The sequence below is a fragment of the Bufo bufo genome, chromosome 7 (assembly GCF_905171765.1).
Source record: "Bufo bufo chromosome 7, aBufBuf1.1, whole genome shotgun sequence".
Taxonomy (NCBI): Eukaryota; Metazoa; Chordata; class Amphibia; order Anura; family Bufonidae; genus Bufo; species Bufo bufo.
In genome coordinates this window covers 218,178,573-218,193,038 of record NC_053395.1, presented here as the reverse complement: position 1 = coordinate 218,193,038, position 14,466 = coordinate 218,178,573, and the positions used below count along the sequence as shown (strand labels likewise).

The 14,466-nt window shown below is 43.8% G+C and overlaps 1 protein-coding gene across 5 annotated transcripts in view; it reads right to left on the bottom strand.

Annotated features, from left to right (window-relative positions):
- LOC121008145 (gap junction gamma-1 protein-like) overlaps positions 1-14,466 on the bottom strand; it is a 37,212-nt gene that overhangs the window by 592 nt on the left and 22,154 nt on the right. For 4 of the 5 annotated variants that reach the window (XM_040440514.1, XM_040440510.1, XM_040440512.1 and 1 more), the window contains exon 3: positions 10,401-11,049. In XM_040440514.1, coding sequence (XP_040296448.1) covers positions 11,042-11,049 — 8 coding nt within the window. In that variant the 3' untranslated portion in view covers positions 10,401-11,041. Of the gene's footprint in view, positions 1-2,882; positions 2,886-10,400; positions 11,050-14,466 lie in introns of those variants that run through there. The other variant, XR_005780520.1, reaches the window with a different exon arrangement.

Sequence of the window (14,466 nt, the reverse complement as noted above, 5' to 3'; positions counted from 1 at the left end):
CGGACAGCAGACCAGCAGTATGGAAGTGCACGTGAGAAAATCTTACTGACATTTAATGCCACTAAAGTGTAAAACCCGCAGAGTAAACGGCAGCTCGGGATCAGCGCCAGAGAATCCTGGGGCATTTAACATTTCGTCATGTAACCTGAGAAGTTGTCAGGTTGTCACCAGCACAGCACAGTACTTGCAGGACCAGTCTGCCCGTCTTGTCCTCCGTTGCTGCCTTTGTAGTGAAACAAAAAACATTGTCTAAGAAACAATTAAATGGGGGCCACAGATGACGGCAAAAGGAGAAAATGAGATAATGAAGAGGTAATAACATCTCAGAGTATGTATACACAAATGTCAGCATCATGTTTACGCCCATCATTTCTAAAAGAGCAATCATATCAGATATTATGTTTTTGTCCTTAAGGAGGCAGTATTATAGTAGTTCTATTCTTGTACATAGGAGGTAGTATTATAGTAGTTATATTCTTGCACATAGGAGGTAGTATTATAGTAGTTATATTCTTGTACATAGGGGCAGTATTATAGTAGTTATATTCTTGTACATATGAGCAGTATTATAGTAGTTATATTCTTGTACATAGGAGGCAGTATTATAGTAGTTATATTCTTGTACATAGTAGGCAGTATTATAGTAGTTCTATTCTTGTACATAGAAGGCAGTATTATAGTAGTTATATTCCTGTACATAGGAGGCAGTATTATAGTAGTTATATTCTTGTACATAGGAGCAGTATTATAGTAGTTATATTCTTGTACATAGGAGCAGTATTATAGTAGTTATATTCTTGTACATAGGAGCAGTATTATAGTAGTTATATTCTTGTACATAGGAGCAGTATTATAGTAGTTATATTCTTGTACATAGGAGCAGTATTATAGTAGTTATATTCTTGTACATAGGAGGCAGTATTATAGTAGTTATATTCTTGTACATAGGAGCAGTATTATAGTAGTTCTATTCTTGTACATAGGAGCAGTATTATAGTAGTTCTATTCTTGTATATAGGAGGCAGTATTATAGTAGTTATATTACTGTACATAGGAGGCAGTATTATAGTAGTTATATTCTTGTACATAGGAGGCAGTATTATAGTAGGTATATTCTTGTACATAGGAGGCAGTATTATAGTAGTTATATTCTTGTACATAGGAGCAGTATTATAGTAGATATATTCTTGTACATAGGAGTCAGTATTATAGTAGTTATAGTCTTGTACATAGGAGCAGTATTATAGTAGTTATATTCTTGTACATAGGAGCAGTATTATAGTAGTTATATTCTTGTACATAGGAGCAGTATTATAGTAGTTATATCCTTGTACATAGGAGGCAGTATTATAGTAGTTATATCCTTGTACATAGGAGGCAGTATTATAGTAGTTATAGTCTTGTACATAGGAGCAGTATTATAGTAGTTATATTCTTGTACATAGGAGCAGTATTATAGTAGTTATATTCTTGTACATAGGAGCAGTATTATAGTAGTTATATCCTTGTACATAGGAGGCAGTATTATAGTAGTTATATCCTTGTACATAGGAGCAGTATTATAGTAGTTATATTCTTGTACATAGGAGACAGTATTATAGTAGTTCTATTCTTGTACATAGGAGACAGTATTATAGTAGTTATATTACTGTACATAGGAGGCAGTATTATAGTAGTTATATTCTTGTACATAGGAGGCAGTATTATAGTAGGTATATTCTTGTACATAGGAGGCAGTATTATAGTAGTTATATTCTTGTACATAGGAGCAGTATTATAGTAGATATATTCTTGTACATAGGAGTCAGTATTATAGTAGTTATAGTCTTGTACATAGGAGCAGTATTATAGTAGTTATATTCTTGTACATAGGAGCAGTATTATAGTAGTTATATTCTTGTACATAGGAGCAGTATTATAGTAGTTATATCCTTGTACATAGGAGGCAGTATTATAGTAGTTATATCCTTGTACATAGGAGGCAGTATTATAGTAGTTATAGTCTTGTACATAGGAGCAGTATTATAGTAGTTATATTCTTGTACATAGGAGCAGTATTATAGTAGTTATATTCTTGTACATAGGAGCAGTATTATAGTAGTTATATCCTTGTACATAGGAGGCAGTATTATAGTAGTTATATCCTTGTACATAGGAGCAGTATTATAGTAGTTATATTCTTGTACATAGGAGACAGTATTATAGTAGTTATATTCTTGTACATAGGAGGCAGTATTATAGTAGTTATATTTTTGTACATAGGAGCAGTATTATAGTAATTATATTCTTGTACATAGGAGCAGTATTATAGCAGTTATATTCTTGTACATTGGAGCAGTATTATAGTAGTTATATTCTTGTACATAGGAGCAGTATTATAGCAGTTATATTCTTGTACATAGGAGCAGTATTATAGTAGTTATATTTTTGTACATAGGAGCAGTATTATAGTAATTATATTCTTGTACATAGCAGTTAGTAGTTCGGGTATGGCTACAGTGGTTGCCCAACAGCTGTTGCGGCCAAGTTCGTTTAGTGGTGATCCCATAGAAATGAATGGGATCGTTGCGCCTGTCTCAAGAAATCCAACACTGCTGGATTTCTTGTGACGGCATGGCAATCCCATTCATTTCTATTGGATCACTGCCACTCAGCAAACCTGGGTGCAACAGCTTTTGTGTAACCAGCGTAGCTGTACACTTAGGCCTCATGCACACGAACGTGTGCCTGCCGGGCCCATGCTGCCGGACCACAATGCATGGGCTCCGACCATAGGGTCGCCTCATGCGGACACATTCACTTGAATAGGGTCCACAATCCGCACCACAAAAAAAATATTGCATGCACTACTTTTTTGAGGTGCTTCCGTGGGGTTCCGCAACAACCTTCCGGACTGCAAACCCATTCAAGTGAATGAGTCCACATCAGGGATGCACGCTGCTGGTGCCCGTGTATTGCGGACCCGCTGTTTGTTGGCCACAATACGGCCTGGCAACAGCCATGTGCATGAGGCCTTCGTGTTAGATTTTATTGGGGGCTGCAGCCATTTTCTCTATGTACCATTAATACAACTAACTAGCAGCTAGTGACACCTGATAATTCGCTAACGCAGAGTGCCAACTAATGAGGTGATGAAATAGCCACCGTTTTCTGGGAGCCTCAGGTTCTAGAGACAAATTGATCTTACAAAGCTTTTCTACGGACGGCAGGCGCACACGAGAAACATCTGCACAGTGTAATATCCGATTCATCAGACTTGAAGCAGGCACGGACGTCACCGGTGAGACATTGGGGGGTAGAAGTCAGAAGTTGACAGTTACCCAAGAAATTGGACTCAATTCAGGAATGTAATGAACCAGATTAAGTGTTCTAAAAGGAAAAGGGAGGGGGCGACTGGACAGAACTACAAGCTGCCATGTGGGACCGGTGGAGGGTCGGACTTTCCTGAGGGCCAAGTGTAAAACCAGGTCAGGAGCTGCCTGAAGAACCAGGACTGGCACTGATCAGACAAAGCACGGACAGATCTGGGATAATGACACAACTATGATCAGTTACTCCGTCTTCACTACGCTGTCTGTTGGATCCTACCCCATTCTTTAGGGCTCATGGACACAATCGTATTTATTTTGCGGTCCCCAAAAAACATGAATGAACATGATGATTTCCGTTTGCATTCTGAAACGGAACAGCTGGCCTGTAATAGAACATTAGTTAGAACAGTAATTGTCCGTAAGGCGGACAATAGGACGTTTTATCCGTTTGCGGAACGGAAATACGTACACAGAATGCACACTGAGTAACTTCCATTGAAATGAATGGTTCCGCGTATGGTTTGCAAAAAAACAAAAACGGACACGGAAAGAAAATACGTTTGTGTGCATGACCCCTTACACTGAAGGTCTGTTCGGTTATGGGCAGAGACAAGTCCTAAGTAAACAGATTGCTAAGCTTTGAGTCAGCAGTGAACGAGGCATGGCACCAGCGTGTGTGAACAGGTCTGTAGGACCAGGAAGATGCAGATATTTGTGTATGTAGGCGGAAAAAAATTAGTGACTCACAGCAACCATCACTTCTGTACGCTCAACTCCACCCTTACCCAAGCCTTTAAAATCAATCCACCCCATGCTTTATACTGCAGCTCTGCCTGTACACTGCGTGCAGAATTATTAGGCAAATGAGTATTTTGACCACATCATCCTCTTTATGCATGTTGTCTTACTCCAAGCTGTATAGGCTCGAAAGCCTACTACCAATTAAGCATATTAGGTGATGTGCATCTCTGTAATGAGAAGGGGTGTGGTCTAATGACATCAACACCCTATATTAGGTGTGCATAATTATTAGGCAACTTTCTTTCCTTTGGCAAAATGGGTCAAAAGAAGGACTTGACAGGCTCAGAAAAGTCAAAAATAGTGAGATATCTTGCAGAGGGATGCAGCACTCTTAAAATTGCAAAGCTTCTGAAGCGTGATCATCGAACAATCAAGTGTTTCATTCAAAATAGTCAACAGGGTCGCAAGAAGCGTGTGGAAAAACCAAGGCGCATAATAACTGCCCATGAACTGAGAAAAGTCAAGCGTGCAGCTGCCAAGATGCCACTTGCCACCAGTTTGGCCATATTTCAGAGCTGCAACATCACTGGAGTGCCCAAAAGCACAAGGTGTGCAATACTCAGAGACATGGCCAAGGTAAGAAAGGCTGAAAGACGACCACCACTGAACAAGACACACAAGCTGAAACGTCAAGACTGGGCCAAGAAATATCTCAAGACTGATTTTTCTAAGGTTTTATGGACTGATGAAATGAGAGTGAGTCTTGATGGGCCAGATGGATGGGCCCGTGGCTGGATTGGTAAAGGGCAGAGAGCTCCAGTCCGACTCAGACGCCAGCAAGGTGGAGGTGGAGTACTGGTTTGGGCTGGTATCATCAAAGATGAGCTTGTGGGGCCTTTTCGGGTTGAGGATGGAGTCAAGCTCAACTCCCAGTCCTACTGCCAGTTTCTGGAAGACACCTTCTTCAAGCAGTGGTACAGGAAGAAGTCTGCATCCTTCAAGAAAAACATGATTTTCATGCAGGACAATGCTCCATCACACGCGTCCAAGTACTCCACAGCGTGGCTGGCAAGAAAGGGTATAAAAGAAGAAAATCTAATGACATGGCCTCCTTGTTCACCTGATCTGAACCCCATTGAGAACCTGTGGTCCATCATCAAATGTGAGATTTACAAGGAGGGAAAACAGTACACCTCTCTGAACAGTGTCTGGGAGGCTGTGGTTGCTGCTGCACGCAATGTTGATGGTGAACAGATCAAAACCCTGACAGAATCCATGGATGGCAGGCTTTTGAGTGTCCTTGCAAAGAAAGGTGGCTATATTGGTCACTGATTTGTTTTTGAATGTCAGAAATGTATATTTGTGAATGTTGAGATGTTATATTGGTTTCACTGGTAAAAATAAATAATTGAAATGGGTATATATTTGTTTTTTGTTAAGTTGCCTAATAATTATGCACAGTAATAGTCACCTGCACACACAGATATCCCCCTAAAATAGCTAAAACTAAAAACAAACTAAAAACTACTTCCAAAAATATTCAGCTTTGATATTAATGAGTTTTTTGGGTTCATTGAGAACATGGTTGTTGTTCAATAATAAAATTAATCCTCAAAAATACAACTTGCCTAATAATTCTGCACTCCCTGTATATATTGGCTTCTGTGTATAAGCAGAAGTTCAGCAGGAAGGCAGTAGATTATTGCTGCGACAAGAAAGCAGGGTCATAGCTGAAAGCATGGCCTCCCACTGCAAACAATGGAAGGTGTTCTCTTTAGTGTGGAAACCAACCAAAAAAAAAAGTCTGACTGAAAGGTTCATTACTGGTGCAGGTTTTGGAATAAAATCATAATTATTATTATTTTTTTTTTTTATTCTGCAGTGGTGTAGGGAGCTTGGAAAAAAAATAAAAAAAGGCAGCACAATTCAGTACCAGCTAAGTACCGGTAGATGAGGATTTTCAAACTATCATGTAGGTGGGAATTTTGGGTGTAAAAAAACGAACTCACCTGCAGTGCAGAGTTTCAAATCTGCAGTATGCGAGTTGCTTCTGGGGATTTCCAGTTCAGATTTTAACCTTTGTAGTGCAATTGGTGAGATTTGGGGCAAATCCGCAACGAAACCTGTAAATTAGGTCTCATGCACATGGCTGTAGTTTTGGTCCACATCCTTTGTTGATCGGAGGTGCACTCATTCATTTGAATGGGGCCACGAAAGATGTGGACAGCACACCATGTGCCAACCACCAAAAATAAATATATTCTCTGCAAAATGGAGATGTATATTCATTTGTAATGAAATGCCGGACGCACATGGCCAATATCTGCGACAAAAAAAACCCAGATACAGCCGTGTGAGGCCTCATGCACACGACCGTTCAGTTTTTCTTGCAGTCTGCAAATTGCAGAGCCACAAAATACGGAAGCCGTCTGTGTGCCTTCCACAATTTGCGTAACAGAACAGGCGGCCCATTGTAGAAATGCCTATTCTTGTCCGCAAAACGGACATGTTATATATTTTTTTTCTGCGGGGCCACGGAACGGAGCAACATTGAAGTGAATGGGTCCGCACCCAAGCCGCAAAACCTGCAGCTCGGATGCGGACCAGAACAGTCGTGTGCATGAGGCCTGACACTTGCAGATTTGGTGCTTAAACAGCATAAGGCCTCATGCACACGACCGTATTTTTTTTTTGCAGTCCGCAAAACGGGGTTCCGTTTTTCCGTGATCGTTTTTTCGTCCGTGGGTCTTCCTTGATTTTTGGAGGATCCACAGACATGAAAAAAAAAGTCGTTTTGGTGTCCGCCTGGCCGTGTGGAGCCAAACGGATCCGTCCTGAATTACAATGCAAGTCAATGGGGACGGATCAGTTTGACGTTGACACAATATGGTGCAATTTCAAACGGATCCGTCCCCATTGACTTTCAATGTAAAGTCAGGAGTTAATATACCATCAGATCGGAGTTTTCTCCAATCCGATGGTATATTTTAACTTGAAGCTTCCCCATCACCATGGGAACGCCTCTATGTTAGAATATACCGTCGGATTTGAGTTACATCGTGAAACTCAAATCCGACAATATATTCTAACACAGAGGCGTTCCCATGGTGATTGGGACGCTTCAGGTTAGAATATACTAAAAGAACTGTGTACATGACTGCCCCCATGACCTGTCACTTACCAGTAGGAGGAGCTCCCGGCCGGACGCAGACATCGCAGCTCGCAGGTGAGTATAATGGTTCTACAAATTGCTAAGTAACCATGGCAACCGGGACTGCAGTAGCGTCCTGGTTGCCATGGTTACCGATCGGAGCCCCAGCGATTAAACTGGGACTCCGATCGGTACTCTCCGCTGCCACCAATGATAGGGGGGAGAAGGCCCACTGGCCACCAACGAGTTAACTACAGGGGAGGGGGGGGGCCCACTGGCCACCAATGAGTTAATTACTGGCCACCGTCTGCATAAAAGTAACCTACGGCCACGGATGCCAATCTTGTGTGCATCCGTGTTCTTTCACGGACCCATTGACTTGAATGGGTCCGTGAACCGTTGTCCGTCAAAAAAAATAGGACAGGTCTTATTTTTTTGACGGACAGGATACACGGATCACAGTCTCGGCTGCAAAACTGTGCATTTTCCGATTTTTCCACGGACTCATTGAAAGTCAATGGGTCCGCGAAAAAAAAAACGGAAAACGGCACAATGGCCACGGATGCACACAACGGTCGTGTGCATGAGGCCTAAAAGTACACTGCCGTGTGCAAATATGCATATAGTCAAAAATATTGCAGGGTCTCTGAAACGTAATACCCTATATATTTCATTTCTGGAGATGCACAATAAAAAAAAAACACTGAGCCGGGTTTTTTTTTTTTTCCTTTTTCTTCAACATTTTATGTATAAAATAAACAAATTCCAGTACCAGAAACTTTTAAGAAACAGATGCACAAAATACAAACCCCCTCCAAGTAACAAATATTCTACAATACACGAGATGAGGTTCTGAGATGAATAGTACGATCTTCAAGCGTGTCCAGCATAGGAATGAATAAAGCCCCCTCCTCTTAGCAGCATATGCAACGCCGCCATTCATTTCAAGGCACTGGAGAAGGGAGCGGAGATGACGTCACAGACTTCCACCCCGCTATAAAGCTTAGCCCTGTCTATGCGCTGGGCTGAACTGGTAAGTGTGTGTATAAAGAATGCAGCCAACAAACTGAGGGGCGCCAAAAATCTATCAACGGTTCCAGTCTAACAAAACTGGCGCCCCCTACCGTGTAGACAGGAAGTTGCTTTTATTTCAGTGGAGTCAAGTGCGCAAAGGGGAAAATTTTGCTTGAAATATGTATTTGTTTTGTACATTAAAGGAGATGTCCAGGGTTACAATAAAAAAAATAAATAAAAAAAATGTCTATTTTCCGTAGAAGCAACTCCGCCCCCTTTTCAGGGGAGTGGGACTGAGCTGCAATACCAGACACAGCCTAGGGCCTCATGCACACGACGTTGTGTGTTTTGTGGTCCGCAAACTGCGGAACGGCACGGACAGCCTATTCTAATCCGCAAAACAGACAAGAATAGGACTGCTTATATATTTTTTGCGGACCACAGAACGGAGCAACGGATGTGGACAGCACACGGAGTGCTGTCCGCATCTTTTGTGGCCCCATTAAGGTGAATGGGTCCACACCCGAGCCGCAAAAAACTGCAGCTCGGATGCGGACCAACACAACGGTCGTGTGCATGAGGCCTAAGGAGAGAATTTTTTATTTTATTTTTTAAAAAGGAGGCGCTGTTTCTGGGAGAAGGAAAATTAAGTTCCTGGAAATCCTTCAAGGACTGGATTGTATTTAGTGGAAATGGGTTAGGTACAATAAAAAGTCAAAAACATTAATCTAAAAAGGAACTTAAAAAAAAAAAAATAATCACACACCTAAAAGAGCTAATAAAAAAGTTTTTATAAAAAAAAAAATATATATATTTATACCAGGGATAGGCACCTCATCTTTCGGTGGGACCCCAATAAAGGAATGTTCAATTCTAAAAGGGGTTATGCAGCCTTAGGTCTGCATAGGCCAGCTGTTGTAAAACTACAATTCCCACCATGCCCTTCTGTAGGCTGATCGCTGTAAGCAATCTTTGCATGCTGGGAGTTGTAGTTTTGCAACAGCTGGAGAGCCGCAGTTTGGCCCTCCCCTAATATTGATGGCCTAAGTCAGAGATCGTCTTCCTGCGCTTCCGTTTGAGAGAGCATAGGTTGGTGGGGCTCCAACAGGACCGCTGTTTGAGGGCCCGAGCTCTGGCAGCTTCTCCAATGGTTTACATTGGTCCAGATATTGGTCCATAGCTCCGTACCTTTAGTAGTGGCAGCGCAAGGTACTGCAGCTTTGTCCCATTCAAGTAAATGGGATGAAGCTGCAAAATCCTGCACCGCTGCTACCAATATTACAGCGTCTGGTGGCACAAAGTGGCTGGGCCGCCATTAATAAATGTAGAGGCTGCAGTGCTTGGGGCGCCGAGAGTCAGTCCCCCACAGACCCAATATGGTTGGCCAACCCCTTTAACTTTTCACTTGCTTTTTTTTTTTTTATAAAAGTGTTCATCACCGCTGACCGAGTTTTTTTGTTTGTTATGTTGCACGTAGATCGGTGCAAATAAAAAAAACTTGCAAACTCTGCTTTAAATTGCACCCTATACTGAGGACTTTCTTACATAGCAATTACCTAACTATCGGCGACTGCTGCCAGCACACAGACTGCAGGGAAGTGCATTTTCCACAGGAGTGACTCGTTAAACTGAAATTACTCACAGCGATTGCCATTTGTGCGATTTTCTAATATATTCTACACAAGAATCTACAAGATGGAGCTCAGCCTCTCAGTAGGAGTGCAGGTCCTTAACTTCAACACCGAGAGGACTGCCGCCTCCTCCTCCCTCCGCTTCCCACAAGAAGACACTTTTGGTATTTGCAAAGGAGAGGGTAATGGAATGTGCAGTTTTCCACCTCTTTGCAGCCGGTGGAGTTTTTACAAGCCATCGAGCAGTAAAGAAAATAAAAAAATATATAAAATGTTAACGAGAAGAGGTCTCCCCCCCCCCTCTAACAATGTAAACTGGAATGGAACATCTCAGCCCTTAGAATAGCTATGCGGCACTGCTGGGCAGGTCCACTACGAGACTGGAGGTGGGGGAAAACCTTTACTGGAATGTTTAATGCTAAGATAAAAAATAAATCGGGGTAAATTTCCCTCCCCGAACCGTTAATGCAATCTCCCAGACCATATTATCTTGTGCATTCAGCGTCGGCACAGCAGACGAGACCCTGTGTGAAGTCTGTACAATATCAGCCTGTGAGACAAAAACACCACGACAGTCACAACAACTGAACAATAATAAAATAGAACAGCGACAATGTCCGCAAATGGCTGGCAGTGGTTGAAGTGTGCCAGGGATTGGACCGTCTGTAGTACCAAGGTAACCAGCTTCAAAAAATAAAATAGTACCGGTAGTTTTCCCTTTTGTTTATCTCCATCAAGGTTATTTGGTTCTCACGGAAAAAAATAATAATAATAAAAAGATAATAAAAATATAGAAAAAAACTGAAATAATTCTCCCTTTGACACTAAACAGAAAGCTGAAATGGGATTAGTACCACTGCCGGGAGTAAAACTAGTCGGAAGGTGCCACCTGCAGTCTTCCATGTCCCGAGAGGTGGCAGCCCGTGTAAACCAGTGGCGTTAACCTTCTCCCACATCTGGCGGCTCGGCGCCGCCCCCTGACAAGATGGAAAATTGAGATTTCAAGAGCTTTCCAAGACACGATGCAGCTTGAGCAGGCAGAACAGCGGCGAGCATGGACTCCGCTCACGTTCCCTTGGGAGGGCAGGAGGTGGGGGGGGGGGTTAGGACCCCATGGCAACTCAATTCCAGTCATAGTATAGGACCTGCAACCCCCCCAAGCTTCACATTTCCCCACCCCCATCTTGCAAGGATCACAAACCTGTAGAGAAAGAAGAAAACACATTGTAAGGACGGGTGGACGTGTGATGATCTGTCCCTTTAAATAAAACCATTATACGGTACAGCTGTGTACAGGACGGAGTGGGCATGCTGGTTTACGGATGAAGGCCCTGTTCACATCAGTATCGCGCCCTACACCAGGTAGTGGCCATAAACGGTACTGCAGCTCTCCGGCATATCTCGCACTTTGGTGGCGTATTGCAAGAATATGCCACCAATGTCTGATAGGGGCAGGTCCCCTCCAGAATAGGGGCCCCCAAAAGCGAAGGAGAGCGCACCGCACATGCGCGGCCACCTCTCCATTCACCTCTATGGGGAGTCGGGAAAGCTGTACCATTCAAAACAACTACTCTGTGTATGGAGCTGTGCTGTTTCGGTGCCTGTTCAAGCAGCCAATTGTGGGGGTGCTGGGAATCGGAGCCCCCACTAATCTGATATCGATGACCTGTCCTAAGAGGAGGTCATCAATATCAAAGTCCTAGAACCCCTTTAAAAAGAGAAATAAAGTATGGATCACCTGGGAAAGTGGTTCTAATTCTCCCATCCACTCACTAATCGCTCAGGATTACATGTAATCCACATACAACAGTCATTAGGTCTTTCTGAATGGGGAGAGGGCGCGGTGGCTTTTTAAAGGGTGTGACATGTAATGCACCTTCCAGATCAACCTCTTGACAGCCCCTTATCTCTCTTATATCCTAAATGAAGCTGTTGCTTTAAGTCAGTGCAAAATGCCCATAGCGACAAGATCTAATACCGCCATCCCTCAACCGATAAAAATTATATCGGCAAAAAATAAATAAATCCTAGTTACAAAGCAAATAAGCGTCCTCGTATGGCTCAGTGCAGGGCCACGCGATGCTGCAAGAGGTCCATCGGCGCTTGTTTAAAAGGCCTTTAAATGGAACAATGCAAAGAGGACAAACGATCCTTGGTACGATTGTTCCCCCCCCCAAGCAGTTTGGTCATCGATCGGTGAGAAGTTGAGACGGCCCAACGATCGGCTGAACAAACATTCGTTCCTAACCACCAGTCAGTATTCAAGGGCCTTAAAGGGAGTGTCAGACAATTCACAGTTAAAGGGGTTGTCTCGTGACAATAACTTATCCCCTATCCTGTGGATAAGGGACAAGAGTCTTATTGTCGAGAAACCAACCGCTGAGGCCCCCTGCAATCAAGAGAACAGGGGCCCATGTCCTGTTACAACAGAGAGACGGACTTACTGTATGCGCGTCTACCACTCCATTCAGGTTTATGTGACTGCCGGAGACAGCAGAGAACGAGCGCTTCATCACCAGGGGATAAGTTGTTGTAATAGGAGAAGCCCTTTAAATCAAGTACAATGCCTTGTAGAGCTAGCTAGGCTGAATGTAATGACGCCTTTCATTTAGCGATCCGTTGCTTCAGTCAGGAGAAAAGGTATTTTTAATCCATATTCAAATAAGCAGTTAAGTGCAATGAGGGCGGGTCCAAGTCAATCTGTGCACCCTTCCTCCTCTGGCTTCCTCTGTCACAGCCCGTCCCCCTCCTTGCGTCCTGCATAGTGACCTTGCCAATCCAGAAACAGAGGGCGCGGTTTCCAGTGGAAGCAGAAGGAACAAGGTTGCACAGAATGGCTTGGGCCCGACCTCATTGCACTTAAAGGAGGAGTTATCCAACCCCTATAATGCGCCCCTTGTATACATTATACTTACCTGCTCCCCAAGACACAACCCGTGAAGCTAGGGAGGCTCATCCCGGTTATCGGCTGCTCCCCCTGTCGCTGGATATTTTGATCCGAACGATGGGGAGATGCAGCAGCGGCCGTGCAGGGATCCGGAGCAACATGGGTGCCGGGGAGCAGGTAAGCATATTGTATATGAGGGGCCCCATTATAGAGGTGGGATAACCCCTTTAGCTTCTCATTTGCATATGAATTAAAAGTGCTTTTTCTCGTTTGCCAAGTGACAGGATTGCCAAGCATCCAGACGTTTCTGGACAGTCGGTAAAAATAGGCGACGTTTTTCCTGTGTCATTGAAAAAATAAAAATAGATGTTTCCGTAACTTTTTTTTTTTTTAGGTTGGCGCCACTTGACTAGATTTTGATTTATATATTTTTTTTATCATTCATTATGGTTTTCCAAGTTGTCCGTGATTTTGGGATAAGTTGAACAGAAGAATTTTTTTTTTTTAAAACACAACCATAAATAAATCTGGTAACCCTGCATCATTACAATCGGCTGAGCCTAGCCCTACCGGACATTGTAGCTGGCCTAACGGTGAATTTTCTGGTGACAGATCCCTTTAAGTAAAACGAATGGATTTAAAACAGTTAACAAGGTAATTGAGGCATCAAGATAAATCCCATTAGGAGTATCGATACCCATCAATTACCAATCATCCCATTTAACTAGGGCTGAAACGATTCATCGATTTAATCGAGGCAAAAAAAAAATCCGTTTAAATCACGTGACCACGAAGCGCGAGTGAAGTGAAGCTTCTCAAATCACCGCTCCGTGGTCTCCCGACTCGGCACCGCGCTGCACTGGCCAGGGCCTTGCGTTCACATCTAGTCAGCGCGCTGGCTGACGCTGTGTGCGACGTCATGTCCCTCCCAGTGCATGCTGGGATGAAGGCGCGTCTCCTGCGGACTCAATGTGTCAGCGCACACCGCACTGCCAGGAAAGGTAAGTATATAGTTAGCGGCAGGGTGGGGGGGCGGGCAGACGACTTTTGATGAAGGGGGCACCCGTGATTTGGTATGGAGGGGGCTGATCTGATGGGAGTGGGGGACATGGTGGATGGCATGGAGACACTGGGGAAGGGGGACATCATGGCAATCTGGATGGCATGGAGGGGCTGATGGCAGTGCCATCATGGGGCACATGGCAATGGATGGCATGGGGGTCTGGCTCTGATTGCAGCAAGGGAGGGTCTGATGGTGACAGTCTGGGGGTCTGATCATGGTGGCATGGGGGTTTGATTGCAGGCTTTCGGCGGGTGGTGGTGGGGGAACGACTGATTTGAGGGCAAGGCTGACTGACTTTGGGGGGGGGGGGGGGGGGGGGGGGGTGCAGTCTTCTCAAAATGCTATGTCACTGTGCAGCTCTTCTTATCTGGATCTCCATTACAGTCAATGGGCATCCAGCTATGACAGATGAAGCCAGGGAACTCCGGCAGTCTGATCCTCCACCAGAACAAACTGCCGGAGTTCACAACATAAACCTTAGATCCACATTCTGGCAGAAGAACAGCCAGCTGGCGTATTCCGTATTGGGTACAGCCGGGTACAACCAGCTATATGCTCTCATTGACTATAATGTGGTCCAAGGCCATCTGGCTATGTTCTGGCATACATGCTGGGTATCGTCCAAATTATTATTTTTTGTCTGGCCAAAACCCAGCTTTAATGCAGTA